We start from the raw sequence: 27,692 nt of genomic DNA, 5'->3' as shown, positions 1-27,692 counted from the left end.
CAAGATAATCGATAAAAATTATTCCATGCGCATCCCAAAAAACAGAGGCCATTACTTTGCCAGCGGACTTTTGAGTCTTTCCACGCCTCGGAGACGGTTCACCGGTCGCTGTAATATGCATTTAATACTAGCGACGCCATCTATGTGTCAGACCGGGGACTTATCAGCCAAACTGTTATGATACCACAGTGGTGAACTCCTCTCTTATCACTGAGTCCTGCCCGATTTTATGATAAGCTCAATGACAAGGGACGCCTTGTTATAGCCGAGACCGAACGGCGTTCCACATTGCAGTGAAACCAATGCTCTGCTGAAAAACTTTTTGGTGTTTGGTCTAAACTGGGTTTGAACCCACGACCCTGTGTATGCAAGGCGGGCATGCTAACCATTGCACCACGGTTGCACCACCATTGTTACGCGTGCTGTGTGGTATGTGGGATCGTCTTGTCTTGAAACCACATGTCATGCAAGTCAAGCTCTTGTATTTTGCTCAAAAGAAAGTTGGATATCATCTCACGGTAGTGCTCACCATTCACAGTTTCGTTACGATTCGCATCATCTTTGAAGAAGTTCGGTCCAGTGATGTCCCTAGCCCATAAACCGCACCCAACTGTGACTTTTTCTGGAGGAATGCATTGAGGCCAAAATGAGCTTCATCGCTGAACACAATTCGGATGCGATGAAGTTTCTTATTAAACTTCAATATGTAATTTGCAAGCATTGTTCGTTTGTAAGACTTTTTGATGATGAAATAATACACTAAAGTGAGCATGTTTGACAGTGAAAAAAAAAAACACAAAACAAGCGTCAGCCAGTGTTGTCAAAAAGATAATAGCTAACAAATCACCGTATTTCATATAATGTACTCCAAACCTTACAGTGGAGGAGGAGAAGGAAATGATCTTAACCCTCTAATGCCCAAGCCCGCCTTTAGGCGGTCTTCATTTAATAAGGAAGCTTTTAGTAAAACACGCCTTAAGTCAACAAATATGGGTAAAATAAAAAGAAAACTTAATTACAACTGTTCAAGAGGCTTTGCAGCATATACTGAATTTTACCGTATAATTTTTTCCTGTTTAGTTTGCTTGCTTTCGTGTCGTTAACATTGAAAATTTAATCAGATGGAAAAAAAATTAGGGCATTAGAGGGTTAATACGTTTATAATAATGAGTATTTTTAAAATATGATAAAATTATGAGAAACCCTAAAAGTATGCAAACATAATCTGGGTTAAAGAAAAACACGTTCAATACATCACTTATCACTAACATAGGACATCCAGTCAACACCGGCACATGACATGAAAGACTAAATGTAAGAGATCCATTCAATTAATTGTATAATGATGGTGACTGTGTCCACCATAGTTTCAAATTGCTCCTTTTGCAATCCAGATACAGACATGCAATTTCCACATTCCATTTCAGATAGACAGTTGTTTTTCGTATTTCAAACGATATGGACGTTGCCATTCCCGAAAGGCTACCGTTAGAGAATCCTTTACGTCTTCGTTGGCGTCGTATCTTTACCGCTAATCAAATGTACGAATGCCTTCAACCTCTTATGTTTCTATTGTACTGGCATGGTCTGTGTCCATTCTATATAGCCAGTGATGGTCATGGCCGTAAGGAATTAAAGGAATCCTTTTGGGGCTATATAAATGTCGGTGTTCATATTTTGGTATACGGTGCGTGTTATATTCTGACTTTGATGAATGATTGTGAAACGGTAGCCGGTTATTTTTTTCGAACGGGTATTTCTTATTTTGGCGATTTTATGCAAGTCATCAGTGGTTTCCTTGGAGTTACTGTTATTTACTTATCGGCGATTATACCTAAACAATATGTCCAGCATAGTTTGGGTATAATTCAGATGATGGATGAACGACTAAGAGAATTGGGTATTAAAGTCCTCTACACGAAAGTTTTACGTCATAATTATTGTTTCTTGGCTTCGATGATTGTGGCAAATATATGCTATACCGTTGGCAGTGTTTTTGTTCTGAGGACAGGAGATGAGACACCGTCTCCTTGGCTCCATATCACTTTTGTTATTCAGCATACAATTGTTTTGTATTCGACTATCATATTTTCATGTTTTACGAAAATGCTCGAAATGCGTTTTACAATGATGCAGCAGGTAAGCAAAAGGGGTGGTTGTTTTAATATATTTTTTTTACTATAAAATAAAATTGTTGGTGATTTCAGTAATCATGTTTCATTGAAAATTCAAAAGTAAAAGTAAATAAGAATATTGAATGAATATAGAACTTCTAAGTCAATTCATTGAGAGATTTGCGTCAGTCTATGGCATTTTTCGCTCATCAATAGATTGGTTGGAAATGTGTACTATATCTCAACTATTCTGACATCTCTTGTATTGATTATGTTTTTATCTTTGTTAAGTTCCAAGTTGTTTGAGTGCAATGGTGGTCCGACAAGACTCAGGCTCCCCGCCTTATGCAATGGTATCGATATATTTAGTATAGCTGATCAGACTCGGGTTTGCTATCGGTTAGGGATTAAATTCTCTTTACGGTATTTCGCGGAATAAAATCAAAGTTTGAACGTAGTACCACCTCGGTTTTTGATAAGCTTTGTTAGGAGTCCTCAAAACGGTCAACATTGATGATAAAATAATCTACTTTTTGTATTGGTAGACCACCGATTGGAACACATTAGAGAACCACGAACTGTCGAAAAAGTAAGATGTCATAGAGGATCATGCTCTTAAGAAGGCGAAAAAATGACCTATAAGCCGGTAAGATGAGGGCCCCCACGGAAACCTGTTATGCCTGGAGAAACCATATTCTTCGAACATACTATTAGCGGGTAAAACACGCGAGGTTTGAATTCTTTGACGACCTTGGAAGAACCTCACAGAGCGACTATCCCAGTGCGTTATGGGACCGTCTAAAAGGCGAAAGTACGAACAAAACGTCCGCAAATGAAGAAAACTATTATGCTGATTCCACATCCATGGTATTCTTCACATATGGTGACTACAGAGACAAACCTATTTTATACCTACATTTAATAAAGGATTTATCCAATTAACCAGCACCGCGAAGTGACAAAAATGAACCCCATGACTAATTAAATTGATTCATCTTAAATTTTTATTTAAAAAATTGTGTTTTCTATTCTGTCTCTTATTCTCAAATTTAGCCAATGATTAACCAATCAAATATCGTGCGAGAGCATGACTCACTCAAATTAAAATTTTCTGTAGAAATAAAATTTTGACAAAATTTTCTACAGAAATAAAGTTTTGACAAAATTTTCTATAGAAACAATATTTTGAAAAAATTTTCTATAGAAATAAAATATTGCAAAAAATTTCTATAGAAATATAATTTTGACAAAATTTGCTATAGAAATAAAATTTTGACAAAATTTTCTACAGAAATAAAATTTTGACAAAATTTCCTATAGAAATAAAATTTTGACAAAATTTTCTATAGAAATAAAATTTTGACAAAATTTCCTATAGAAATAAAGTTTTTCTATAGAAATAAAATTAGAAAAAAATTTTTTATAGAAAAAAAGAATTTTGAAAAAAATTTCGTTCGGTCTGGGCAATCATCATTTTATTATTTTTTTTAATATCTATCCATTTTTTTACTTTTTTAGTCACCGGTCCGTTTCCCCGAGTGCGTAGTGGGACATTTCCTCCCGAACGGGGATTCAAACTCGATAATTAGATCGTATCGCCTGTGAAAGATTTAATTTCCAAGGCAAAACTACTTCGATACACTTTCGATAGAAAATGTTTGCAGGGGATTTTCATTTCGTGAGTGTGCGTCAGTGTTGCCAGTATTTTTCTAGCTCTTGTCCCCAAATTATGATGCTTTCGTCCCCAAAAATCCAGCAAGCTGCAATAAGATAAAGATTTCGAACCACAACACCTAGAGACTGGTGATCGTCTTCCACCTTCGGCCACCTTGTATTTATACGCGAAAATGTACTTTTAAATATTCAAGTAGTAAAATTGGGTGGTAGGCAAGTTGCCACAGTTGGTAGAATTGTACCAGAAATTGTAGATTTTTTTATTTTTTCGTAGATGGGTAGAATTTTTGGTTGAGAAATAAAAGTTTCTATTGAAATAAAATTTTGACAAAATTTTCTATAGAAATTTAATTTTGACAAAAATTTCTATAGAAATATAATTTTGACAAAATTTCCTATAGAAATAAAATTTTGAGAAAATTTTCTATAGAAATAAAATTTTGAGAAAATTTTCTATAGAAATAAAATTTTGACAAAATTTTCAATAGAAATAAAATTTTGACAAAATTTTCTATAGAAATATAATTTAGACAAAATTTTCTCTAGAAATAAAATTTTGATAAAATTTTCTATAGAAATAAAATTTTGATAAAATTTTCTATAGAAATTTAATGTTAACAAAAATTTCTATAGAATTATAATATTGACAAAATTTTCTATAGAAATAAAATTTTGAGAAAATTTTCTATAGAAATAAAATTTTGACAAAATTTTCAATAGAAATAAAATTTTGACAAAATGTTCTATAGAAATAAAATTTTGACAAAATATTTATAGAAATAAAATTTTGACAAAATTTTCTATAGAAATAAAATTTAGACAAAAGTTTCTATAGAAATAAAATTTTCTATAGAAATAAAATTATGACATTGAGTGATTGAGAAATAAAATTTTGACAAAATTGTCTATAGAAATAAAATTTTGACAAAATTTTCTATAGAAATATAATTTTGACAACATTTTCTATAGAAATAAAATTTTGACAAAATTTTCTATAGAAATAAAATTTTGACATTGATTGATTGAGAAATAAAATTTTGACAAAATTTTCTATAGAAATAAAATTTTGACAAAATTTTCTATAGAAATAGAATTTTGAAAAATTTTCTATAGAAATAGATTTTTGACAAATTTTCTATAGAAATAAAATTTTGTTATATCTCGAAAAAATCCCTACAAAAATCCTCAAATTTATGGAAATTCCCCACCAAATCCCCAAGTCCCCAACTCAGAAATTTCGTCCCCATTCACGAAAAAATATCCCCAATTTGGAGAAAAATTCCCAATACTGGCAACACTGGTGTGTGTGACAAAATTTACTTACGTGCATACCTTTAATGGTCCTAGCAAGGCATATTTAATATGTTAAGGTAGTTTTGCCAGTCACCATATTGAAACTTTGGTTGTCAGTCAAATTGACTTAATTTTTCCACTTGTTGATCAAAGTGTTTAAAATAGAAAAAATCTGGAAATTTATCGTCGATGTATGCTCTGAAATATGAGGAAATGTGTTACAGTTTGCAAGAATAATTAAAGTAATTCTTACCATCAAGTATAAGGACCATTTAAATTGATGCTTTTCTGTCATATTTAAATTTAAATCAAATTGAATATTTTAAAAATTTTGGTATAAAATAATTTTATTTTGAATTTTTATTTATATATGTTACAATTGCTAACAACATTTTCATAAGGGGTAAAAGCTACAATGTGTGCTCATAGTAAAGATACCTCAAAGAGAAAAAAAAAATAAATTCTTGTAAATGCGAAGAAACCAGAATATTTAATTCAGTGATATATAATCATAGTTTGAAGAAATTCTGTATGGTACTAGGTAGGGGAGACGACAAACCCATAAAAGCCCTTAACCTACGCCTATAACATTAAAGAAATACCGACAATCAAAGTTCTGCTCAAATGAATTGTAATCACCTGGTAGCTTGAAACTACCTTCCTAAATATGACTTGGGCCCTAGCTGCTGAATTTCTAAAGAAAAGTAAACGAAAGTATTCGTTTCGGATAGGAGAAATTGGCTGTAAATTCCCTCAAAAAATCTAACATATACACCTAGGCCTCTCTTTGCGTTGTTTCCAAGTTGCATCGCTGCTGAATTAGTACTACACAGAATAAAATTTCCGTAGTTAAACTAACTGTAAATTTAATTTATTTTTATTGGACAAAAAAAAATTATTTGCTAGTAGTTAAATTTTCTTTTTTTTTATCGAAATTTTCCACAGCTTAATGAAATCTTACTTTTTTTAAGTATGTCTTAAAAATGTTATGAACTAAACGTGAGTATAAAGTTCAATGGCCGTACACATAAGTCCAATATGAACTAAAGCAAAATAAGATTTTCGTATGATTCCCAAAAATAGTAAGAATGAACTACTGTGCGGTTAAAATGGTCATGATTTTGCGCCAATGATTTTCTTCTTTACTTTTAGTTAATTTTTTCTTCTATGAGAGGATGTAATTTCGTGAACTGCAGTTAAAAAGTACAACAGGGCATTAAAATTTCGTGGTTTTAACAACGCTTTGTGGAAATCTCAATATGTGGAGCAAAATTTAGTTCAATTTTCGTGCGAGGTAGTTCATTCTTCCTATAAAACAGTGCACTTTTTTTCGGTGTAGTTTTCACTTTGCGTCGTTAGATTTTCGAAGTTGCGTTGTTATCTGTCTCCAATCTTTGCATGGTTTGCCGCAGAAACTCATAATTCACTTTGCGTCGTGTTTTTTGGAACGTATCTGCGACGCAAAGCGAGGTCTAGGTGTATACGTTCTTTAATAAAATCATTTATAATAAATTTAATTGAGACTCAACGTTGAAAAAAAAAACTGTATAACTAACCTTTTGTAAACAAATAGATTAGCCAAATTAACCTTAGTGACAATAATATTAGAATAATATTAGACAAAAATTCATATAAATTGAGTCTCATGTGACACCACTTGAATTAAACAGAGAGCTATAATAATATAATGATTAATCAAATACAAACTGTTAATTATTTCACACTCCATCATAAAAAACACCACACAAGGCAGGAGTCAAGTGTATAGACAAAAGGAATGATGGCCGAATGTAGCTACGTTCTTTTAAACAATTTGTCAACAAATGTTTGCATAAAATATTATGGAGTGGTTATAAAATACTACAATAACCACTCACTAGCGCTTATTAAATATTTATCCAGGGTATTGTTTTTATTATTGTTGGTGTATATAAAATAAAAAAAAATTAATGACCCCACAGTGAAAGTTCTCAGGTCATTATTTATGGCCAATAGGAGATAACACACAGCAAATGCAACAGGTTCTATTAATGTAGTGTCAATATGATGGAGGTCTTCTGTCCTTTCGTTTGTTCTCGCTAAAGGACATATGGTAATTCATGACCAAGCTATATGGTCAGTTGTCATTTGTATTTCAAACGAAATGGACGAAGAACGCCAAGGGACTATAGAATTGGAACATCCAATACGCAGTCGTTTGCGTCGTCTTTTTTCGGCCAAACAGCTCTACGAATGTTTACAGCCTCTATTCTTTCTGGTCTATTGGCATGGTCTAATACCATTCTACATAAAGAGTGATACCAATGGTCGAAAAGTTCTAAAACATTCAGCTTGGGGCTATATCAATGTCGCCGTCCACATTACCATCTATACGATTTGCTATATTGTGACAATGTTGAATAATTTCGAAACAGTTGCTGGTTATTTTTTTCGCAGTGGCATTTCCCGATTTGGAGATTATATGCAAATCGTTTGTAGTTTCATAGGTGTTACGGTGATTTACTTAACAGCTATCATTCCGAAAAATTATGTCCAACGCAGTTTGACCACAACGCAAGAAATGGATACACAGCTTCATGGCATGGGTATTAAAATAATGTATAGCAAAGTTTTGCGTTTCAGCTATGTTTATATCATCTCAATATTGACGGCGGATCTATTCTATACCATTGGTAGTTTATGACTATTGCGAAGGATAAATGAGGCCCCCTCTATAGCTCTGCATGTGACTTTTATTTTGCAACATACTGTGGTCTTATTTGCTGTATCGATGTTTTCGATTTTTACTAAAATGTTGGAGATGCGTTATAATATGCTACATAAGGTAAGTTCGCATAAAAGAAAAGAGAAGTGAGTGTAGTCAGGTGGGGCTGTCGAAGTGATAATCTACACCAGCTCTCCATAAAAATGTGATTATTACCCAGTAAAAAAAGCGTCGCCAAAAAAGTAATGAAAATGTTCTTTTTGGATCCGGATGTGGTGCAAAATTGACGCAGAAGCGATGAATTTAACATGGGATTGTCATAGGACGGATGTCCTCCATTTCAACAGCCGGTGCACTGAATTTGCATCACTTCTTTAGGTGTGATCCGAATTCAATGTTTTGGATGCAAATTAAAAAATTCTGTGATATTTTTTCAAATAAATAATTTTTATAATTTTTTATAATTTTTAATGTATTTTAACGCTTGTCTGAAACGTTTAACCTCAAATATTGGATTTAACATTTTTTCCCACAAAGTTTAAAAATGTGTACCATTTTATGAATTCTTAAACTGTTTTTAACCAATTAGCATGTTTTAAAAAATTGAATGAAAAGAACTTCCTGTGTAGTTAAAATAAAGAACATCATCGGGAGTACATCTTCTGGAAGTGATTTTAAAGTTGTGCCTTTGGAAGAACTTCCAAATTTTTTTGCTGGGTAGTAATTGAGGTATGGATTTAAAAGGGGATGCTACATATACAGTGAGACTTATTCAGGTTGCTATCATTTCAAAACCGCTCGTCTGGAAGCTGACAGATTTATTCCAGTGACAAATCATTTGTTTACGAACATAGAAAAGCCTTGTGATATTGTCTTCAGAAATAAAGTTGTTCCTGATAGAATTCCAGTGTGATACTTTGATTGCTTTATATTTGGCTGGAAACCACTAGTGACCATCGTTTAAGCCTTTCAGCATTTACATGCGAATAAATCCTTTGTTGCTCGGTGATACTGACAGGTTTGCATAGTGTCGCACAGAGAATGGTTGCGATCTACCGCAACCGACCAGTGTATTTAGTAAACACCAATATTTGTAATCTTAAAACACCAATTGGTAAAAAAAAATGTCAACCACCAATATCCAATGCAATGGACGATCGTCGGTGTTTGTTAGTATGAGTGTTGGTCTCTCGAAAACACCGTAGTAAAGCAATCACACCAATTGGTTACCCATATCTCAGCAGTTTCGTATTCTCTTATTTGGTACTCCCTCAATTCTCTTGAGCTAAGCCAACTGCTGGTAATTGTTGTTGTTGAGTGCAATCACACTTAAGTGTCACACTAGTTTTTTGTTTACCGAGCGTTGTTACGATGTCGATTGGTTTAAGATTGGTTTAAGACACTGCATACGAACATTGTTATATACTAGTGGGGTTTTTATTCTCGCATTTGTATCAATGTAAAAGATCGCATGGTAATTGGTGTCTTACTCACTGCCACCGACATTTTGTGGGTAAGATTGCAATACGAAAAAAACACCGGTTGCAGTTCTCTGGTGTCGCAGTAGTACAAAATTTGCTCGTGAGCTGAACTTACGTGAGAGCGGATGGTCGCTCCCTGCTGGTATTCATCGACAGTGGGGTGAAATTAAATGCAGAATATTATCGGAAAAATGTCCTCAAGACATTATTGGAGCCCTATGCGACAAAGAAGGGCTTAAAACGGAGGTTCCTCGATTAATTTCTAACGCCCAATGGTGTAAGGTTGATGCTAAAAACTACAAAAGATTCGATTATCTCAAGACGGCGCTTCCTCGGAAGTGGGCCAAAATACCGCAGTGACACTTTCGTGCAGGATGTGCTGGCTTTCTGGGCCATTTGAAGGCCAAAATTTGTGCCAAAGATAAACAATTCGTACAAATCCAAGCTGATTCTAAAATTTTTCTGTTGAAAAATATATAGAGCTTTACTGTAATGAATTATATATCAACCACCCCGTATGGGAGCAGCACACATATGCAGATTTTTTTCGGCCCAACCGAATCTGAATCAGCCTTACGCTGATAAATTCCAAAAACAAAGAGTTGTTACAAGTTTTTTTTGAGGTAAACAAACAGCCACTATTTGTCAATTCAGAAGAGGTGAGCACGCTTCGTTATTAACCCATTGGGAACGAACTAAATATTTTCCTAAAATGCAATTTAAATATATGTATACTTTTAGGCTGAGTTTTAAGTAATGAAGTATGGAAAATTTGTTCAAAAATCTATTACATTACATGAAAACATGGGCGTACGGACCATAGCCGTAATTTAAAGAAATTCTAACCTTAGCAAGGAGGCTGTCACGAAGTATTACCCATTCGAACTACCTTACTTTTTGGTGAACATTTTGTTTATTGATTCAAATGTTAAAACTGCACAAAAGCGTTCTAAATTTTAGAATTTATAAAAATGTTTCTCAATATGACCACCTTTAGCATTGACTCTGCCCTGAGTCGGTCAAGATGTACAAATTATATCTTGCGGTATTTGGTCCATTCACGGGCAATCATCTTCTCTAGAAGTGCCCAATGAGAAAAGTCGATGGATTGACACCCATCGAGTAAACGAAATGAAGTACTTTTCACAACCCTTTCCACTCGGCTGCACATTAAAAAGTTTTATATGAAAAACTTGTTTTGGCCATCTCCTCAAATATGCGTTCTAGCGAAAAGGACGTTCAATTGTGACCATCCCAAAAAAACAAAAAAAAAAATATATGGAAAACTTATTATGGCCTAATATGGAAAACTTATTATGCGTCCTAGAGCGAAAAGAACGTTAATTCATGACCATCCCCAAAAATCCAAATTCCTATGAAAATCTTCGAAAAATTAACATTTTTATAATTTTGGTAATATCTCCTTAAATATGCCTCCTAGTGTCAAAAGGACGTTAATCCAAGGCCACCGCCAAAAATTCGAAATTTCCGAAAACCCAAAATGTTTATACGAAAAACTTTTTGTGGCCATATATCCTTAACTATGCGTCCCCCCTATCATCAAAATCCTCGAAAAATCCAAAATTTTATATGAAAAACTTATTTTAGCCATTTCTCCTTATCTATGCGTCCTAGAACAAAATCCAAAGATTTTGTCTTTACTTTTACAATTTTGGTATTGATTCCGAGCCAAAGAAACGGAGCATTCAAGTAAGGATACTTTTAAGACACAATTCTCTTTTTAATTTGGGTTTTGTATACTTGATTCTAGGAAGCAAATTTTAATTTTTTTCAGCTTTTTTTCTTCATATGCTATCAAAGTCCTTTAAAAACGAGTTAGCGTCAACTTTATTTTCGAAATTCAGACTCGACTTCCAGAAGAAATTATGATACATTTCAAGTAAAAACGTCTTCAAAATAAAGTATTGAAAAGCATGTCCTATTTTTGAACCATTCTTTGCTTTGTAGTCAAGATGCAAAAAGACAACAAATTTAAAGACAATTTCATTAATTTTAACGAATTTTTCTGAATTATTAAATTCAAGTTAACCTTAGCCCAAAAAAACTTTTCTTACATGTTATGATACCCATTTTTGAGTCAAATCACGACTTCATTGAAAAGTTTATCGACTTTTGCACAAGGAAAAAAACTTTATATTAGAGAAATGCGTCCTCTATGCTAAGCAAAATTTGCATTCGTATTTTAAGGACATGAAATCTTTGGCCTCTCGACAATGTTTTTTTCAGTGTATGAAAGAACTTTCTTTTGGCAGTTCCACAACACCTATGCAATTCCAAAACGTTTTATACATTCTAGGTTAGGTTAGGTGGCAGCCCGATGTATCAGGCTCACTTAGACTATTCAGTCCATTGTGATACCACATTGGTGAACTTCTCCCTTATCACTGAGTGCTGCCCGATTCCATGTTAAGCTCAATGACAAGGGACCTCCTTTTTATAGCCGAGTCCGAACGGCGTTACACATTGCAGTGAGACCACTTAGAGAAGCTTTGAAACCCTCAGAAATGTTACCAGCATTACTGAGGTGGGATAATCCACCGCTGAAAAACTTTTTGGTGTTCGGTCGAAGCAGGAATCGAACCCACGACCTTGTGTGTGCAAGGCGGGCATGCTAACCATTGCACCACGGTGGCTCTTATACCTTCTAAGATTCATGGTTATTTCTTTAGTCGACTCCCAACAAAAATAAGGAATAATTTCATTCCCTTCACCAATTCATTTTCACTAATTGAAAGTACACAGAAAAAAATATCACCAAAATATTTCCAATTAAAAAGTTAATTGAAGTTGAAATTTTTTTCAATTAATAAATTAATTGGTACAATTAACTTTTTAATCAAGATAGAAACATTAAGTTAATTAAGTCAATGATTGAACATTTTAAAATTTTTAATTAAAAAGTTAATTGATACAATTAAATTTTAATCAAATTCGGAAGACTAAGTCAGTTTATGATGATGATGAACATTTTTTTTAAATTTTTAATTAAAATTTTTTTCAAACAATCAATTGTTAATCCAAATAAAAAATTTAAGCCAATTCAGAATGTAATTGAAAATAGTTACCTTTTTTTTATTAATAAATTAATTGAGTTTTGCAATCAACATCAATTAAATTTTTAATTGAATCAATTAAAAAATTAATTGAAATTTGGCAATGAAATCAATTAATTTTTTAATCAAGAATTTTGTCTATGCCCAATTAATTGATACTATCATTTTCGTGATTGAAGACATTTCAATTAAAAAATTAATTGGATCAATTAATTTCGTGATTGAATCAGAAAAAAATTTTTTTGTGTGTATTAAAAAATTGGCAAATAAGCTCTTAGCGTAATTTCAGAGATTACACAGAAAAAATTTTCACGAAAATTTTTCCAATTAAAATTTTAATTGAATTTTAAAAAATATTCAATTAAAAATTTAATTGATTCAACAAATTTTTTAATTGAAACCTATATCAATAACAAAAATTAATAGTATCAATTAATTTTTTAATTGGATCAATTAATTTTTTAATTGACCTTCAATTAATTTTTTAAATGATACTATAATTTCTGTGATTGAAGACATTTCAATTAAAAAATTAATTGGATCAATTAATTTCGTGATTGAACCAGAAAAAAAATTTTTTTGGGTGTACATTTATCCTGCAAAAACACAGCTTTTATTTGGAAAAATGTGTCTTGTTTGATAGACATTATATTACTGTTATTAATAGTGTGAGTAATTTATAAAATGTATATATGGTATATTACAAATAAATACCATGAGTAATTTATAAAATCACTGTAATTACCACATTTTAATAAAATTGTTGATAGTGTATAGTTTACTTGGTAATGTTGTGTTAATATATAAAATAGACAACAGCACACAGAAATCACCCATAAAGGTTTGTAAACTACTACATTCTATATAATTACTCATTATTAATGAAGTTGAAATATAAGCACCGCTGATATTAAATGAGAAAAATTATTAAGTTCATCAATACATAAAAAAAGAATTAATCGTTTGAGGGATATTCAATGCATTAATTAATTTTCTTGTGACTGTGCAAAGAATGTGTAGTGTTTTGGTATTTGTCCAAAACTTGTCCAATTTTCCTACATTACTAACAGACTGATTTCTAGGCCAAATCTTTGGATTTCAATACGCTGTAATATGCACTTCATCCGATCCGGCTGAAATTTGGTACATGGTGTTAGTATATGGTCTCTAACAACCATGCAAGAATTGGTCCACATCGGTCCATAATTATATATAGCCCCCATATAAACCGATCACCAGATTTGACCTCCGGAGCCTCTTGGAAGACCAAAATTCATCTGATTCAGTTGAAATTTGGTACGTGGTGTTAATATATGGCCTCAAACTCCCATGCAAAAATTGGTCGAAATCGGTCCATAATTATATATAGGCCCCATATAAACCGATCCCCAGATTTGACCTCCGGTGCCCCTTGGAAGAGCAAAATTCATACGTTTCGGTTGAAATTTGATACGTGATGTTAGTATATGGTATCCATCAACCATGCAGGAATTGGTTCCTATCAGCCCATAATTATATATAGCTCCCATATAAACCGATCCCCAGATTTGACCTCCGGTGCCTTTTGGAGAAGCAAAATTCATCCGATCTGCTTGATTTGCTACGTGGTGATCGTATATGATATTTAACAACCATGCCAAAAGTTGTCCATATCAGTCCATAATCAATAATCCCAAGATTTGGTTTTGGAACCTCTTGGAGGAGCAAATTTCATCCGAGTGAGTTGAAATTTGGTACATTGTGCTAGTATATGGTCGTTAACAGCCGTGCGTAACTAGGTCCATAACGGTCTATAGTTATATATATCCATCAGATAAATCGATTTCCAATCACACAAAAATTGGTCCATATCAAGTTCATAATTGTATATAGCCCCCATATAAGCGACCCCCATATTTCAATTCTGGCTCTCTACGTACCGTGCAAAAAGTCCATATCGATTCGTAATTATTTTTTTGTCTAATATATACCACGTATGGACTAACTCACAATTTAGAAAACGATGTTAAGAAGTTTTAAGATACCACAACACAAGTATTTCGATTGTGGATGACAGTCTTTCGTAGAAGTTTATACGCAATCCATGGTAGAGGGTACATAAGATTCGGCCTGGCCGAACTTACGGCCGTATATACTTGTTTTCTTGGTAGTCAAGATGCAAATAGACAACAAATTTAAAGACATTTTCATTAATTTTTCTGAATTATTAAAGTCAAGTTGACCTTAGCCCAAAAATGTTTCTTTCATGTTATGATACCCATTTTTTAGTCAAATAACTTAATTATAAGGACAACACGACTTCATTGAAAAGTTTATCGACTTTTGGACAAGGAAAAAAACTTTATATTAGAGAAATGGGTCTTCTACTCTAAGCAAAATTTGCATTCGTATTTTAAGGACATGAAATCTTTGGCCTCACGACTACATTTTTTTTCAGTGTACAATACCCCGCTTGAATTCGATAACAAGTAACTTTAATTCTGAAAGCAAAAGATCAAAATACTTTTGTATGCTTGTAAACAATAAAATGAACTGTCACTGATAACAATCTGATTATGGATGCAATACATATCAGCCAAACTGTATATACACACAAAGAAAATTTAATTGAAATTGAGCCAACGAAAGTTTTTCATTGATAAAATGGAAAATTTTCATTAGGACAATGAAAACTTTCGTTAATAATACGAAACGTTTCATTGTTTAACATAAAATTCATCACAATAATGAACAAGTTCGTTATATTAACGAATTTGTTTCGTTGGCTCAATTTTAATGACAAATTTCGTTGATATAACGAAACTTTTTCTATAAGTGTAGTAATGTAGAGTACCATGAAAAATTCTACTATGGACATCCTCTAACTGGTCAGCGAATTTGAAAGCAAAACCTCAATTACATTTAAACGAATCAATCATCAGTGATATTTTCTGACAAATTTTCTTGTCAATTAGAAATAAAGTGAAAATGTCAAAAATTGTATCAAATATTGTACAGGAAGTATAAAAAGCTTCAAATTCACCAATAATCAAGTTAATTCTTTAGGAGGATTTATCAGTACATACTTGAATTTCCATTGTTAGCAATGGAAGTACGGGACTTTTTACATCCGCAAGACACATATGCAGCCGAAAAGACTTTACTTTGGATTACCTTTATATTTGGCTTGACCCCTTTACGAATCGATGGACCATATGGAAATCGTCGTATTTACATCTCCCGTTTGGGTTTTGTCATCACTTTACTCCAGGGTGGCTTCTTTGCCTATTGTTTTCTTCACTCTTTCATGCTGCAAGAATCAATTGTGGGTTTCTTTTTCAAAACGGAAATTTCCAAAATTGGTGACATTTTGCAAAAATTTGTTGGTCTCTCTGGTATGTTAATTCTCTTCGGTATGAGCCTTCGTAAAAGTCGCGATATCAAGGCCATGTATAAGATGTTGGCATTGGTCGATGAGAGATTTCTTAACTTGGGTGTTGAATTCAATTATCGTTACATTATGAATTTTCGTCATACCAAGTTGCTGTTGATGATGTCCGTTTGTTGCAGTTACATGACCAGTAGTATGTGGATATTGTTCCACAATCAAATATGGCCTTCCTTTCAAGCTGTGGGAGCCTTTTTTGTACCACATATATTCATATTATGTGTGGTGGTTTTGAATATTTCATTTGTTATGCGTTATGGACAGCATCTGGATTTATTGAATCGGGTAAGTAATTGAGTCTGCTAAACTCTTAGAGTAGGAAATAACAAAAAATTGTTTGGTCTACTTGCGGAAGTAACTGGGTAACCGGTTATTCAGTTCTAAAGCGTATTTTTTTGTCTGTGTACAAAACCTAGCACGAATAACAATGTTTAATATAAAGAAATTAATTCATTAAGGGTAATGAATATTGCTTCATGCTCTTACAAATTGACAGTTATTATCATTCCTTTCAAATCTTATTATTATAAAATATGTTGATAATATCAAAAAGACTACATACGTGGTTTAGTCATAGTCAAACCATCACTTAGTTTTAGTTAAAATAAAAACAAGAGTGCAGTGTTCACTATGTGTCTTCGGTCGTTAATGCCTCGCTGTCTACGTGAATTTCTAATTGATTTACATAAGCCAAACGATATTTATGCCTGCTATCGAATTTTATTCTTGTGGACATTGATAAACGGTGTTGCTCCTTTGGAATTTCGTTCAATGCCCAAACGTCATTTAAGACCTACTCTTCTTGGATATTGCTTAGCTTCTTGCCATATGATTTTTTATTTTCTGTTATTTTTCTATCAGAAAAGTCATTATCAATCCCTATTGGCCCATTTCTATCAGGGAGATGTATCCAGATTTGCTGATAATATGCAAAAGTTTAATGGCATAATAGGCTTCTGCATAGTCCTGTGTCTTGGAATCTCACAAAGAAAGTATTTGATTAAAATATTGAAGCAATATGAAAAATTGGAATTAAAACTTGCACGTATGGGAATTTCTTTTGACCAAAGGAAAATTGCTCTTTGGATAAACTTAACAATTTTGACAATGATTTGTGCTAATAGTGCCTTTATTTTGTATGGAACATTGGTTGTATTTTCTCGAAAACAAAATCTTGATCCTGTATCTGTAACAGCATCGATATCCTTTTATTCACCGCATTTGATTGTAAGCTGTGTGGTAATATTATTGCGAGCTATAATGATGAAAACTACTCAATACATAGATGCTGTAAATGAGGTATGTAAAGTTGACAGAATCTAGTGGAGTTAAGAACGATGGATAACGAAATAAATCTATTTATATAAATTATATTTACACACTTTCATAGATTTTCATATGATTTCCCTAATTCGTACACATAGAAAATTAAAAAAAATATTTATTCAATGGGCTTTATAATCAAATATAAGATCAATCACACCAATTAATTTAACAAGTAAAGCTTTTATTACGAATTTAAGAAAAATTACTAACTTCGGGAAATTAGTAACTTATGGCGATTTCGATTGGGAAAAAAGGTGCAACATTCTCGAAATTGATTGCCAAATATAAAGCACACTGTCATAGATTTTGGATCCTGTATCCCTCACAATATTATCAATTAACAATAACTTTGAAATGACACTATTATTTGAGCGAAAATACAATGAGGGAAAAAGTAGTGTAACACCAGGGCAACATATTTTGTGCGAAACGAAAACGCCCTTAGTTTAAGAAACATTTAGTAATTTTAGCAAATATTTTAATTATTTTGTTTGAATTTCGAATTTAATAGAATGTATTCCATATGTATAAAACCTTTTCGGTTTTCAGCATTTCATTAAAAAACTGAAATTAAAAAAAATTTAACTAAAATCAATTTTAAAAAAATCAATTAAATTTTAACTAAAATCAATTATTTTTATACCCTTCACCATAGGATGGGGGTACATTAACTTTGTCATTCTGTTTGTAACACATCGAAATATTGCTCTAAGATCCCATAAAGTATATATATTCTGGGTCGTGGTGAAATTCTGAGTCAATCTAAGCATGTCCGTCCGTCCATCCGTCTGTTGAAATCATGCTAACTTCCGAACGAAACAAGCTATTGACTTGAAACTTGGCACAAGTAGTTGTTGTTGATGTAGGTCGGATGATATTGAAAATGACCCATTTTCCACTTTTACGTATAAACCGACGCTCAGATTTGATTTGCGGAGCCTCTTGGAGAAGCAAAATTCATCCGATCCGGTTGAAATTTGGTACATGGTGTTAGTATATGGTCTCTCACAACCATGCAAAAATTGGTCCAAATCGGTCCATAATTATATATAGCCCCCATATAAACCGATCCCCAGATTTGGCTTGCGGAGCATCTAAGAGAAGCAAATTTCAGACGATCCGGCTGAACGTGATTTTAGTATATGGTCTCCAATAACTATGCAAAAATTGGTCCATATCGGTTCATAATTATATATAGCCGCCATATAAACCGATCCCCAGATTTGTCCTCCAGAGCCTCTTGGAGGAGCAAAACTCATCCCATTCGGTTGAAATTTTGGTACATTGCACTAGTACATGGCCGCTAACAGCCATGCAACAAATGGTCCATATCGGCCTATAGTTACCCAACAAAACAAGCGTCGCCAAAAAGGTAATGAAAATATTCTTTTTGGATCCGGAAGTGGTGCAAAATTGACGCAGAAGCGATGAATTTAACATGGGCTTGTCATAGGACGGAAGTCCTCCATTTCAACAGCCGTTGCACTGAATTTGCATCACTTCTTTAGGTGTGATCCGAATTCAATGTTTTGGATATAAATTAAAAAATTCTGTGATATTTTGTAAATTTTATAATTTTTTTATAATTTTTAATGCATTCTAACGATTGTCGGAAATTGGAATTTTTTCAGATTGGATTTAACATTTTTGTCGACAAAATTTAAATGATTTGTACCATTTTATGAATTCTTACTCTGTTTTTAACCTTTTTGAAACAAAAAAAGTTACAATTACCCATTAAAGGTATGAAAAAAACAAGATATAAAAAATTGAATTAAAAGAACTTCCTGGGTAGTTAAAATAAAGAACATCATTGGGGGTGCATCTTCTGGAAGTGCTTTTAAAGTTGTACCTTTGGAAGAACTTCCAAATTTTTTTGCTGGGAAATTACGAGAATTTTTAATTGTTTTGTTGATTTTTAATAGAAAAAAAATATATTTATACGAAAATATTTGCCGAAAATAAAAAATAAAAACGATGCATAACATAAGAAAAACAAGTATATACGGCCGTAAGTTCGGCCAGGCCGAAGCTTATGTACCCTCCACCATTAGCGTAGCTAGACAATTTTCCTAGGGAGGGGGGGGGGTCTATAGCCCCCCTAGATAAAACTTTATAGACTGAACTTATAGGTTCAACTAATGTTTTATTTCATAAAATTGAATAAAGAAATAGGCATTAAAATAACTCGACAATCAATTTATAATAAAGCAACTAAAAGTACCCTACGGGAAATTGGTGGAAATTGCTCCAGTTAGTTGCAGCAAAAAATCTTTTCTCAGCAAAAAATCGGGAGTTGTTCTAAAGGCACAACTTTAAAAGCACTTCCAAAAATGTCTTCACAAAGAAGTTAACTATTTTAACTACACAGGAAGTTTTTTTACTTCATTTTTTTATATTTTAATACGTAATTTTTTGTTTTCTTTTTTCAAATCGTTTAAAAAAAGAGTAAGAATAAATAAAATGGTACAAATTATTCAAATTTTGCCACAAAAATGCTAAATCCATTATAGAAAAATCGATAATATTTGAAAAAAAAACGTTTCAAACAAGCGTTAGAATTCATTAAAAATCATAAAAAAGTATAAAAATTATTTATTTGGGAAAATATCACAAAATTTTTAATTCACATTCAAAACACTGAATTCGGATCACACCTTAAGAAGTGATGCAAATTCATTGCAACGGTTCGTTCGTTCTATGACAAGTTCATATTACATTCATCGTTTCTCCGCCAATTTTGTACCACTTCCAGAACCAAAAAGAACATTTTCACTTCTTTTTGGGCGACACTTTTTTGCAGCATTATTAAGATATTAATTTATGAAAGAATAGTTTAATATCAATTACTTTTTTTTATTATTATTTTATAAGTTCAACCACAGCTTTATTGCATAAATATCAGACTTCTACCACAACCCAAGTAATTCGATTGTGCATGAAAGTCTTTAGTGGAACTTTGTGCGTTGTACGAGTATATACTTGTTTAATTTTTATAAAAATGTAAAATCGTAAATAGGTTTTAAAATTCTTGGGGGGGCTAAAATTTTTCTAAGCCCCCTCCCCAGAGGCCTTCCTACGTCTATGCCCTCCACCATGGATTGCGTAGAAACTTCTACTAAAGCCGATGGCAAGGTATCTTAAAACTTCCTAACACTGTAATATATACCACATAGTCCATACGTGGTATATATTAACCTAAAAAAGGCCGATTAAATACGTATATAATTAAGTTTAAAGTTTCTATAGAAATAAAATTTTGACAAAAAAAAATTTTGATAACATTTTCTATAGAAGTAAAATTTTGACAATATTTTCTATAGAAATAAAATTTGAAAAAAATTTCTATAGAAATAAAATTTTGACAAAATTTTCTATAGAAATAAAATTTTGTCAAAATTTTTTTATAGAAATTTAATTTTGACAAAATTTTCTATAGAAATAATATTTTGACAATGTTTTCTATAAAAATAAAATTTTGTTAGATTATTTTTGGCTCGAGTGGCAACCATGATTATGAACCGATATGGACCAATTTTTGTGTGATTGGGGATCGGCTATATATAACTACAGACCGATATGGACCAATTTTGGTTATTAGCGGCCTTATACTAACACCACGTTGCAAATTTCAACCGGATCGGATGAATTTTGCTCCTCCAAGAGGCTCCGGAGGACAAATCTGGAAATCGATTTATATGGGGGCTATATATAATTATGGACTGATGTGGACCAATTCTTGCATGGTTGTTAGAGACCATATACTAACACCATGTACCAAATTTCAGCCGGATCGGATGAAATTTGCTTCTCTTAGAGCAATCGCAAGCCAAATTTGGGGGTCCGTTTATATGGGGGCTATACGTAAAAGTGGACCGATATGGACCAATTTTTGCATGGTTGTTAGAGACCATATACTTACACCATGTACCAAATTTCAGCTGGATCGGATGAAATTTGTTTCGTTTAGAGCAATCACAAGCCAAATTTGGGGGTCCGTTTATATGGGGGCTATACGTAAATGTGGACCGATATGGCCCATTTGCAATACCATCCGACATACATCAATAACAACTACTTATGCCAAGTTTCAAGTCGATAGCTTGTTTCGTTCGGAAGTTAGCGTGATTTCAACAGGCGGACGGACGTACGGACATGCTCAGATCGACTCAGAATTTCACCACGACCCAGAATATATATACTTTATGGGGTCTTAGAGCAATATTTCGATGTGTTACAAACGGAATGACAAAGTTAATATACCCCCATCCTATGGTGGAGGGTATAAAACTTGATAAAAAATTGGCCGCTGCTGAGATTTGAACCTGCGTTTCTTATTTTTTCGTTCATACTAATAAAGAACATCTCGAGAAGTAATTAGAATTTGAATTGGCCTTTCGACGCTTTATGTTCAATGGCGTTTGTGGCTGAGTGTGCTAAGACGTTCTGTTATGGTGCCATCAAACCCAGGTTCAACCCCTGGTCGGAGCGAAAAAGTTTTTCAAATTGTAAAAAATTAGGTAATAGGAAAATAAAAAATTTCTTCATTCAAATTAACTTCCAGGGCACAACTTCTAAAGCAATGCAAAGGATCAAAAAAGGGAGTACTTCCGTCCTATGACAAGCCCATGTAAAATTCATTGGAGATGATCCAAGTACGCACTACTTCCGGATCACAGATTGGGGATCCAAACTACTTTTGTGGAAGCTCTTTTTTGCTGTGAAATTATTATTATGTCGAAAAAATGTTAAATACATTCTAGTAAAATTACAAATTTTTTAAAATATGTCAGGTCAAAAGTTTCAGACAAGCGTTAGACTGTATTAAAAATCATAACAAATTATTAAAAAGATTTACCTGCTATAGACAACTTTCATTGCCTAGTTTTAGGCGGTATGTGAAAACTTTATGGTATAAGAAAGGAAAAGTGATCACAAATACAGTATTGGTTGTGTAAACTTATTTGATAAAGTACCCATCACATCCATAATCGTGACAGGATTTGGGATCAAAATTCGCAAAATATGTTAAATTAGTTAAGAAGTGCGATAACATGACAAAAAGGTGGCACAAAAATGTAAAAAGTGTCAATGCTTGAAGGGCAAACTTGCCACTAAAGTGTCTAAACGGTAAAACCGATAGACATTCTATTTGTATAACCTTTTAAATTTAAATGTAAATCTTGATTTTCTTATCTAATTTAAAATTCAGTTTATTGAAAATGATTAAATTATTCATAATTTTTTGCAGGTTCTCAAAAATCTCTATCATCAATGGGATACACGTAGTATTAAGACTATAACACAAAAACAACGATCTCTACAATGTTTGGACTCATTTTCCATGTACACAATTGTCTCGAAAAATCCTTCGGAAATTATACAAGAATCCATGGAAATTCATCAACTCATCTGTGAAGCTGCTTCTACTGCGAATAAATATTTCACCTATCAATTGTTGACCATTATTTCTATAGCTTTTTTGATCATAGTCTTTGATGCTTACTATGTGCTCGAGACTCTATTGGGCAAATCGAAGAGAGAAAGTAAATTCAAAACTGTGGAATTTGTAACATTCTTTTCATGTCAAATGATATTGTATTTGATTGCAATCATATCCATTGTGGAGGGCAGTAATCGTGCTATTAAAAAGGTATATTTTCTAATCGAATAATTTAATCGACTATGATAATTATATATTCTTGTTTTCATTTTTAGAGCGAAAAAACTGGGGGTATTGTTCATGCCCTATTGAATCGGGCCAAGCAACCGGAAGTCAAAGAGAAATTGCAACAATTTTCCATGCAATTATTGCATCTTAAGATAAGCTTTACGGCAGCTGGACTTTTCAATATTGATCGGACATTATATTTTACGGTATTCTAATTTTTTAATTACAAATATTTTTTAGTTTACTAGTAGCACAATTTTATAAAATGAAAACTTTCTTCATTCATTGTCTTACAAATGAAATGGAAAAATTATTTTTATTTAAAAAATTATCTTATTAAAAATTTAATTGATTCATCGAATAATAAAAACAAAAATTAATGCTTAAGATATTGTACGCAGAAAAAATCTTCACGAAAATTTTTCCATTTAAAATTTTAATTAAGTTTTAAAAAATATTCACTTAAAAATTTAATCGATTCAACAAAATTTTTAATTGAAACAAACAAATCACACAAATTAATAGTATCAATTAATTTTTAATTGACCGTCAATTAATTTTTTAATTGATACCATCATTTCTGTGATTGAAGACATTTCAATTAAAAAATTAATTGGATCAATTAATTTCGAGATTGAATCAGAAAAAAAAATTTGTGTGTATGAATTAATTTTTAATTGGCATTGGTGATCGATGCAATATTTTCTGTGATTGAAGCAATTTTAATTAAAAGTTAATTGGATCAATTGATTTCGTGATGGAAGACAACACTATATTTTTTATCATTATTGTGATAGAAGACATTGCAATTAAAATTCACTGGACGAATTAATTTCTTGATTTAAGAAAAAATAAACAATTTTTTGCTATGTATGTTAAAGTACTTGTGTGTTGTTAAGGAGATACATGTTAAGGAGATTCATGTTAAATTTAAATGTTCAATATAAGATTTTCCTTTGAACTTAATATAATTGAGAACTATTAATTTAACAGTAATATTTATTTCCTTCTTATATTTTCATTTCTTTTAGATAAGTGGAGCTCTAACAACCTATCTGATTATCCTGCTACAATTCACATCCAGTAGTCCGCCTGATGTCCAAAGTGCTTGCAATGTTATTAACTCTACGGATATTGCAAATATAACAAATAATTAATCGAGAAAAATTGTCAAATATTTTTTAAGTGTTAAATGTTGTCCTTTTAATCTATAATAAACGAATAATCGTAAGAATATATGTTACGCATGAGATTTTCTTATAAGTATCGTATATCAAAAAACAATATATACTAAAATCTATTTTAGAAACGCCTGTATTAAAAGGAAGGTTTTTTCTTTTATGTTAGAAAGAAAATTTAGATGAACGAAGGTTTCTTTCAAAGCTAAGAGTTTTTCTTTAAAAGCAAATAAAAACAAGTAAGGAAAGTCTAAAGTCGGGCGGGGCCGACTATATTATACACTGCACCACTTTGTAGATCTAAATTTTCGATACCATATCACATCCGTCAAATGTGTTGGAGGCTATAAAAAAAGGTTTGTCCCAAATACATACAATTAAATATCACTCGATTTGGACAGAATTTGACAGACTTCTACAAAATTTATAGACTCAAAATTTAAGTCGGCTAATGCACTAGGGTGGAACACAATGTTAGTAAAAAAATTATGGGAAACATTTAAATCTGAAGCAATTTTAAGGAAACTTTGCAAAAGTTTATTTATGATTTATCGCTCGATATATATGTATTAGAAGTTTAGGGAAATTAGAGTCATTTTTACAACTTTTCGACTAAGCAGTGGCGATTTTACAAAGAAAATTTTGGTATTTTGACCACTTTTGTCGAAATCAGAAAAACATATATATGGGAGCTATATCTAAATCTGAACCGATTTCAACCAAATTTGGCACGCATAGCTACAATGCTAATACTACTTCCTATGCAAAATTTCAACTAAATCGGAGCAAAAAATTGGCCTCTGCGGTCATATGAGTGTAAATCGGGCGAAAGCTGTATATGGGACCTATATCTATATCTGAAACTATTTCAACCAAATTTGGCACGCATAGCTACAATGCTAATTCTACGCCCTGTTCAAAATTTCACCTAAATCGGAACAAAAAATTGGCCTCTGTGGTCATATGAGTGTAAATCGGGCGAAAGCTATATATGGGAGCTATATCTAAATCTGAACCGATTTCAACTAAATTTGGCACGTTTAGCTACAATGCTAATTCTACTCCCTGTGCAAAATTTCAATTAAATCGGAGTAAAAGATTGGCCACTGTGGTCATATGAGTGTAAATCGGGCGAACGATATATATGGGAGCTATATCTAAATCTGAACCGATTTCAATAAAATTTGGCACACTTGAGTATACTACTAATTGTACTCCTAGTGCAAAGTTTCAACTAAATTGGGGTAAAGCTCTGGCTTCTGGGACCGTATTAGTCCATATCGGGCGAAAGATATATATGGGAGCTATATCTAAATCTGAACCGATTTCAATAAAATTTGGCACACTTGACTATAGTACTAATTGTTCTTCTTGTGCAAAATTTTAAGCAAATTAGGGTAAAACTCTTGCTTCTGGGGCCATATAAGTCCATATCGGGCGAAATATATATATGGGGGCTATATCTAAATCTGAACCGATTTCTTCCAAAATCAATAGAGTTCTATTGTGAGCCACATACTTGTGCCAAATTTTAAGTCGATTGGACTAAAACTGCGACCTAGACTTTGATTACAAAAATGTGTTTACGGACAGACGGACATGGCTATATCGACTCAGGAGCCCACCCTGAGCATTTTTGCCAAAGACCCTAAGCATTTTTGCCAAAGACAAACATATGTACTAACTTATAATACCCTGTTCCACAGTGTGGCGCAGGATATAAAAATATAGCAGACAGTAGTTGCCATTGGTCTAAGGCTTGTTTATACGTAATTCATTACGACAATGCAATTAGCCAAATTGGGCCAATATTAAAAAATAAAATTATTGATAAAAAATTATTAATAAAAATCCTAAAAAACAGAATTATAACAAATTTCGATTTTTTTTTGGGGATTCCGAAAAATTCCAGGATTCAAAATAAAAAAATACCGGGATTCGGAATAAATCTCGTCCCGAAAATCTGGGGATTTCGGAATGAAATATTGCAATATTTCAGAATAGGATTGCACGCCTGAATGGAAAGTTGCAGTGCTGTTCTGAGGATTGTCTAAAGACTTCCTATATACAGCGATAAGATTTTGAGAGATCTTGACCCGATTTGGTGTACCCTGAGGGGTTTAACGGAAGTTTGGTCAAAAAAGGGTATTGGTCAAAACATTTTTTGTGGTGCATTTTGTGTCGTTAATTGTCATTCGATTTTGATTAAATTTGCATTGATCAATTTTAAATTTTAAAGACAAATTTCGTAAATATTATCAAGGTTTTTTCAATGGCCTACAAATCCGTAACCGTACAAGTATATACTAGGATCTACTTTGTAACTATTTTCCATTAGTGTGATATACTCCCATACAAAAAACATAATTATCACCAACAAACTTTAGAACAACAATTTTACATCGAATTCATAGTTCATGGTCGACCAGAAAGTTTTGACGTGAGTTTTTTTTAGTTTTTTTTTTTTTTTTTTTGGGGGGGGGGGGTGCAAAGAATATGATGACTCGTAGTTACTTAAGAGAAATTTATTTTTCAAATATAGTTGTCATAGTTTTTTTATTTTTAATTTTAAATTTCATATATTTTTTTTTACATTGTACACAGAAAAATATTCTCGAAAATTTTTCCTATTAAAATTTTAATTGAATTTTGAAAAAATATTCAATTAAAAATTTAAAATAAAATTCACTGAAGAAAAATTTATTTTTCTAGTATAGTTGCCATAGTTTTTTATTTTTAATTTTAAATTTCATATTTTGAATTTTTCATTTTTACTTTGTACACAGAAAAATATTCTCGAAAATTTTTCCAATTAAAATTTTAATTGAATTTTGAAAAAATATTCAATTAAAAATTTAAAATAAAATTCACTGAAGAAAAATTTATTTTTCATATATAGTTGCCATAGTTTTTTATTTTTTATTTTGAATTTTTAATTTTAAATTTCATATTTTGAATTTTTAATTTTTGCATTGCACACAGAAAAAAAATTCTCGAAAATTTTTCCAATTAAAATTTTAATTGAGTTTTAAAAAAAATTCAATTGAATTGATTCAACAAAATTTTTTAATTGAAACAAAAATCAAACAAAAATTAACAGTATCACTTAATTTTTAAATTGATGCTATTAATTCTGTGACTGAATACATCTCCATTAAAAAATTAATTGGATCAATTGATCCATTGATTGAATCAGAAAAAATTGTTTTTGGCCAGTAGGCATGGAAAATTTGTTTTTTCGTTGTATAATTTTTTTGAATTTCACTTGAAAGAAAATTCATAATATTTTAATTTCTGTTTTTCCTTTTCTATTTATTCTGAGGAAACTAGTTATAGAACTATTTTTTTGACAATTTTTTTTTGGGAATTAAAAATATGAATTTTAACTTTATAACCTTTGAAGTAATTATGACATCATTATGATTTTTTGAGTTTTGAAGAAAAAATAAAAATATTGCCATTCCCAAAATTCATATCAAAAATTCCCAAACGATAAGTCTAAAAATTGAATTTTACAGGAAACAAGTTCAAAGTTTTTTTCTGGAATTTCCCAAAAACCGTATAAGATATAAATTCACTTTTTTCGGTCTTAAAATCATGTTTATTGTAGATTTTTTTAGTATGTACGAATTCAAAATAGTGATAAAAATGACTTATACCAATTTAGACCGAACAAAGCTTTTTGCCCTTTTTGGATTGGAAATTTTTAAAACTTTAGTCACAGGCTACATACAATATTAACCATAAATT

General features: G+C 31.9%; 1 protein-coding gene across 1 annotated transcript; it reads left to right on the top strand.

Annotated features, from left to right (window-relative positions):
* The first annotated feature begins 1,458 nt into the window (after window positions 1–1,458).
* Window positions 1,459–24,011, top strand: Gr28b (Gustatory receptor 28b). Its single transcript, XM_075295040.1, has 4 exons — window positions 1,459–2,139; window positions 22,345–22,746; window positions 22,812–22,970; window positions 23,796–24,011. The coding sequence occupies exons 1-4, from the start codon at window positions 1,459–1,461 to the stop codon at window positions 23,919–23,921; spliced, it is 1,368 nt and encodes a 455-aa protein (XP_075151155.1). The 3' UTR covers window positions 23,922–24,011.
* The last annotated feature ends 3,681 nt before the right edge of the window (window positions 24,012–27,692 follow it).

Source organism: Haematobia irritans, chromosome 2 (genome assembly GCF_050003625.1).
Source record: "Haematobia irritans isolate KBUSLIRL chromosome 2, ASM5000362v1, whole genome shotgun sequence".
Classification (NCBI taxonomy): Eukaryota; Metazoa; Arthropoda; class Insecta; order Diptera; family Muscidae; genus Haematobia; species Haematobia irritans.
This window is presented reverse-complemented; position numbering and strand designations above follow the sequence as displayed.

Excerpts from the sequence above, each read along its gene's own strand:
- Gr28b (XM_075295040.1), top strand. The coding sequence starts at position 1,459 with ATGGACGTTGCCATTCCCGAAAGGCTACCGTTAGAGAATCCTTTACGT. Across the intron at positions 2,140-22,344 it reads GTTTTACAATGATGCAGCAG|GTTCTCAAAAATCTCTATCA; the intron begins GTAAGCAAAAGG and ends AATTTTTTGCAG. Across the intron at positions 22,747-22,811 it reads GTAATCGTGCTATTAAAAAG|AGCGAAAAAACTGGGGGTAT; the intron begins GTATATTTTCTA and ends TTTCATTTTTAG.